Genomic DNA, 5,331 nt, shown 5'->3' with positions numbered 1-5,331 from the left:
TAAAAAACCAAGAAGATCCATATCAATATTTCAGAGCTGATTCATGGGCACCTCTCAATGTTACAATCAACACTGTGCATTACTAAGAACAACATTATCTCTTACTCTTACAGAAGAAAAATCCAGATTTTTTATTTCAGAGTAAGGGAGAGTAGCAGCAGTTTCTTCATACTTTCTCTACTCAAAACTCTAAATAAATGAAGTTCATTTATGTGAGCACAACATTACAATCTCAGTAGATATTGAACACAAACGGTTACATATATCAGCGTTAATCTTCGTGGCACCAATGTAACTCTAGATTTGCCATTCCAAACATTGAACTCCTATAAGATCACCTAGTTAATTCTGAAACATCTTCAAACCACAAGATAAGCAGCAAAAAAAATATCAGAAAATCCATGACCACATAAAAATAAATCATAACTGTACCTTGTGAACTTCGTGCAAGCAACAGAACAAAATGAGAACTGCCCAAAATAAGTCACTGCAAAGATCCCCAGGACAGGAACATGCTGCAAGACATGAAGCAGCAGAGAATGTATAGAGAGAGGGAACTGGTAGATTCATAACTCAACCCTTCATCAGAAAATGTGTGGCAGAAAAATAATAAATTAAAGTTGACGAACATAATACAAAGACAGACTACCCACTCGTTCAGCTCATTTTGAGCTTAGTAACAAGTACGAAGACACAGCTTCAATCTAGAGGGAATGCTATGAACAACTGTAACTCTAAACCAAATACATTACGTGATTTCCATTCATTCAAAATATCTATACATGAGCAACACGTATCTCATCCATTTACACTATCTTGGGCCTGAGATCTGCTGTGAAGAGATATAGGAGAAACAAGCATGTGAGCCATTTGTTGTGCTTGTAGCACTTGTATTTGCTTCTGGATACAAGATGATGTCACTCTGTTCATTTTCCTCCCCAATCATGGAAGCCTCAGTGAATCTACGTCCATAAAAGCGCAAGAAATTCAGAGATTCTATTCTTGGCTGACCTAAAGGAGTGCTGCTTTCCAGCATTCCAACAACACTAACCATTGTAGGCCTCAATAATGGCTCCTCTTGAACACAACATAGAGCAACACGTACTAATCTCTCCATTTCTTCACTTGTTACCCGTCCCTCTAGCCTTGGGTCAGCAAGCTCCAAGTAATTCCCTTGCTCATGCATCTCCAATGCAAATAGTGGGAAATAAACAAATCCAGATCCAGATGATGAAATCGATTGGCCACAACCACTGTTACTGGCATCCATGCTGCAATTTTTTCTTCCACTTACAAGTTCAAGCAGTACCATTCCAAAACTGTAAACATCAGTTTTTTCTGAGATTGCAGAATTAGTTAACCATTCAGGTGCAAGATAGCCACGGGTACCCCTCATTGTTGTAAATAAACTAGATTGTTCAGGGCCTAGAAGCTTTGAGAGGCCAAAATCAGATATCTTAGCCTGAAAACAGTCATGCAAAAGAATATTCTCTGGCTTGACATCACAATGAATGATTTTTTGTTCACACCCAGAATGCAAGTATGCAAGCCCACGTGCAGTTCCGAGCGCTATCTCAAACCTCTCTTGCCATTCCAAGACAGGCCCACTGCCAAAGAGGGTCCTGTCTAGTGAGCCACGATTCATATACTCATAAACTAAAAGGCGCTGTCTCCCTTGGGCACAAAATCCTCTCAGTTTCACCAGGTTGACGTGGTGTATATTTCCGATTACTGCAATTTCAGTGCAAAAATCTTTTTTCCCTTGGACTCCTAAATTGGTTATCTTCTTTACTGCTACAGCTGATTTATCAGGCAGTGTACCCTTGTATACAACACCGAACCCACCAGACCCTATCTTGGTCTTAAAATTATCAGTAGCTACCTCGAGCTCTTCATAGTCAAACCGTTGTGGTAAGCCTGGGATGTAGAAGGCGTCCAGATCTCCTGAAGAAATCGAGTTTGCATGGCCTAGTTTTGTCTCTTTAATCTTCAAAAAACTCCGTTTTCTCCACCAGAGGAAACTGAAAACAACTATGATGAAGAACCCAGTAAAAGTTAACAGCACCAGAGCAAATAAAGGGAAGTCTTGTCTTTGATTAGTAGACCCATTGTTGGAAGGTGAATCATTTCCACCTAAAGTCTTAATGTAGCCCAAATGATCATCATCATCTGTAGTACTTGCTATAATGGAACCTAATTCATTTTCAAATGCATAGCAAGATCCAGAAGAATTTTGATAATAAATTCCCAAACAAGAACAGTCAGCAGTGCAGACATCTTGACAGACTGACAAATTCACACCATATTCTATAGGCTCAGAGAAATCAATAGAGAAGTAACTCATACCATAGCCAAGCCTCAGATAAGAAACATCAGATGAATTCAACTGAGTAACATTCTTGGCTGAATTGCAAGCCAATGGCAAAGAATAACCATCACTTGGCGCGCAGCCGCTCGAATTTTGTGAGCCTCTTAGGAAACCTTGGGGGCATGAACAAATTGGGCCATTGGATGAAGTGCCAGTACACAGTCCAATTCTGCCACAAACAAATGGAATTCGACAACCATCAATTGGCCCTACAAATTCCTGTTTCCTGTCAGTACCCAGAAAACTACTGATCATGAACTGGCCAGAAGCATCCAACTGAGCAATTCGGAACTTGGATGGAGGCAAGGTCACCTGTGTCACAACTGCTGATCCATTACGACCAAAGAGAAAGAGACCTGTTCCATTAATTTCCATATATTCATTTATATAATTAGAGTTCCTGTAAGCTCGGGCATCCATAGATAATTTCCAGTATGTCTGCCCATACCATTGCAGCAAGACATCTGAACCACTGACAGTCAGCTTGTAATCACCGGTTGACAAGTCATCATCTGATACAGCACTGGATAGAATTGTGTCCTCAAGTAAGTGCTGTCCCATGACAATCGTGTCTGTCGGATAGTGGAAGCTCTCCCAAAGAGAATGATTAAACTGGTCAAGTAAAACAAGATTGCCCATCTCAGTTAGCTGCAGTGCATTTACTGATGATCTTAGTGGTGGAGTTGACCATTTGTCATTACCGTCTTGCTCGGCAATGGTAATTCCAATCGCTGTGAGAGTCATTTTACCAGAACTTGAGATAGGACCATCACGATTAGCAGACCAGATGACGGTGCCAGACACTGCATGCATAACACACAAGTAATAGTGGGCCTTTTGTACTCCAGGGTTGAAGATAGCAACTTTGAATGTTCCATTACGTGAGAACAGGAAAGCCCCTGCGTTGTCAACAAATTTAAAGCTTGAAGCAGTGAAATTCGGAAAGATTAATTCAGTGTAAGTAACACCAGATACAAGAACATGGAACAAAAAACTGGTGGACAAGAATAACAATAAGGTTCCCATATGGTGGATTGGTTGAATGATGAACAGACAAGAGAAAAGTAAGCCGTTTGATGACAGAGGTTTTGGTGGATTTGGAATTGGTCTGCCAGAATTTCTCCATTTCTTTTTTCCTATCCAGCTTCTTGGTTCTCCGTTGACTTCTCTCTCTCACAACACCAACTAAATGCTGCCTGATTTGTGACGAAGGTGGAGAGGGTATGCGTTTACTTGGTGATAGCATCAGCTGAGATGTTCAGATTTAAAAATTTTCATTCTGGTCAAACCTGAGGGGCTTTTATTATACAATTGGTGATTCATGAATTTAAGAACCATTTGTTTAAACAATCTTGTTTTCTCAAACAACATGCTGACAACCATCATCCCGCCTCTTTTATTCCACGCCAACCTTTCATTTAAAAAGAATAGCCACAGTCCACCCCTCTATAATTATATAAACATTTCATGCACACCATGAAAGAAGCATGTCTTCATTTAAAATTAAATAGTATATAGCATTATTGACGTTCAAGTATGAACAAGCACAAGCCAAGCCATTATCAAGAACATGAAAATTAATAAGTAAAGGCCGTCATTCATTGATGGCTTGACATAGTTATATTGTCGACAATATTTCTTATTTCCCTTTGTAAATAAATTAATAGACAATTATAGAAATTCCAAATTGCCCTAAGACAATAAAAAAAAATAAACAAAACATCAAACACATGGCGTGTAATGGAAAGCAAACAAAAAAAATACCTTATTTTTTTTAACCTGTTGCGCAATGGAGCCTCCAAGAGCCGAGAGAGACAGCACTGCACGAAAAATCCCGAATGGATCCATCCCACGATGCGAAAAGGATCTCTAATGCTCATATGCGACAATTGCTCGCAATAAATGGTTGGTTTTGGCTTCAGATTCTACAGAGGAAGTTATGAGATTGACGCAGCTGGTAGGGAATTGAGTAAAAAAGGATTAAAGGAGAGACGGAAGCAGACAAAAAGCGTAAAAGAGAAATCGAAGAGAACAAGTGTGTGGTTAATGTGGGCAGTGATGATGTTTTGGATTTGAGAGGGGAGATAGTTGACTCGGTTGTGGCGAGTGATAGAGTGAGATGGGCGTTTATGATGATGACAGAAGAACAAGAGTGGAGGATTAAAAGAGGGAAGTGGGTTTCAAGTTTTAAGAGGGAACGGGGAGATTTTCGTGGAAGAAACAGTGGTTTTGGTGAAAATGGAAGCTGTCCGTTTGTTCTAAGCGAGTGAGACCCTGAGATGGTGTTTTGGAATCCCCATGGGTAGGTAATATCGTTATAGCAATCTCCTTGTTTTGGCGCCAACCTAAAAGATGGCGTTTTTGCTTCTTCTTTTTCCTTTCCTCCTTTCAATGGCGCCAACCCAAGAAAAACCTGCAATTAGAAGAAGAAAAAATCTGAAACAAACATGTTATTTAGATGATTTTAGTGGGGCAGGACTTGATCAATGGTTGCCTATCATAATTCGATGAACCCGTGGATCTCAATCGTCCAAAAAATTAAATAAAAGTTTTCAAAATTCTTCATTCTTGAATTATAGTGGTATTTCCTTACTTTTTATATCTACACGATATATCATCTAACAGGAAATATATATGCCTCTAGCTGAACATGCTTTCAGTATCTGTAACAAATTTCAATAAAAAAAGCTTCGTATTGTTTGATGCTGTATATGAGAACAGTGAATCAGGTGACTCCATTTTATTTTTTCTTTTTTGATTTTTAAAAAAATTAGGTTCTTTAATAACCTAATTAGCTTAATTTAGTTTTGAAATTATAATAAAATTCTCAAATTAAAAGGCAAAAGGATGAAATGTGATCAAACAATACCCAAAAAAAAAATCTAGTCCTATCCTAAATTCTTTGTGATTTTAGTTCAGAATTTTATTTTATTTATTTTTCATTTCTTGAATAGCAATAAAAA

General features: G+C 38.6%; 1 protein-coding gene across 2 annotated transcripts; it reads right to left on the bottom strand.

Annotated features, from left to right (window-relative positions):
• Positions 1-596: 596 nt before the first annotated feature.
• On the bottom strand, positions 597-4,883 carry LOC133691049 (G-type lectin S-receptor-like serine/threonine-protein kinase At5g35370). 2 transcript variants are annotated; one of them, XM_062111368.1, is made up of 2 exons: positions 4,133-4,883; positions 597-3,267 (listed from the first exon to the last, which is right to left on the bottom strand). In XM_062111368.1, the coding sequence occupies exon 2, from the start codon at positions 3,179-3,181 to the stop codon at positions 812-814; it is 2,370 nt and encodes a 789-aa protein (XP_061967352.1). In that variant the 5' UTR covers positions 3,182-3,267; positions 4,133-4,883; the 3' UTR covers positions 597-811. The 2 variants fall into 2 exon arrangements, with proteins under 2 accessions (XP_061967352.1, XP_061967351.1); XM_062111367.1 differs by lacking the exon at positions 4,133-4,883 and having other exon boundaries at positions 597-3,620.
• Between the last annotated feature and the right edge of the window lie 448 nt (positions 4,884-5,331).

Source organism: Populus nigra, chromosome 4 (genome assembly GCF_951802175.1).
Source record: "Populus nigra chromosome 4, ddPopNigr1.1, whole genome shotgun sequence".
Lineage (NCBI taxonomy): Eukaryota > Viridiplantae > Streptophyta > Magnoliopsida > Malpighiales > Salicaceae > Populus > Populus nigra.
Note: the sequence above shows the minus strand (reverse complement) of the source record. Positions and strands in the feature narration are given on the sequence as shown.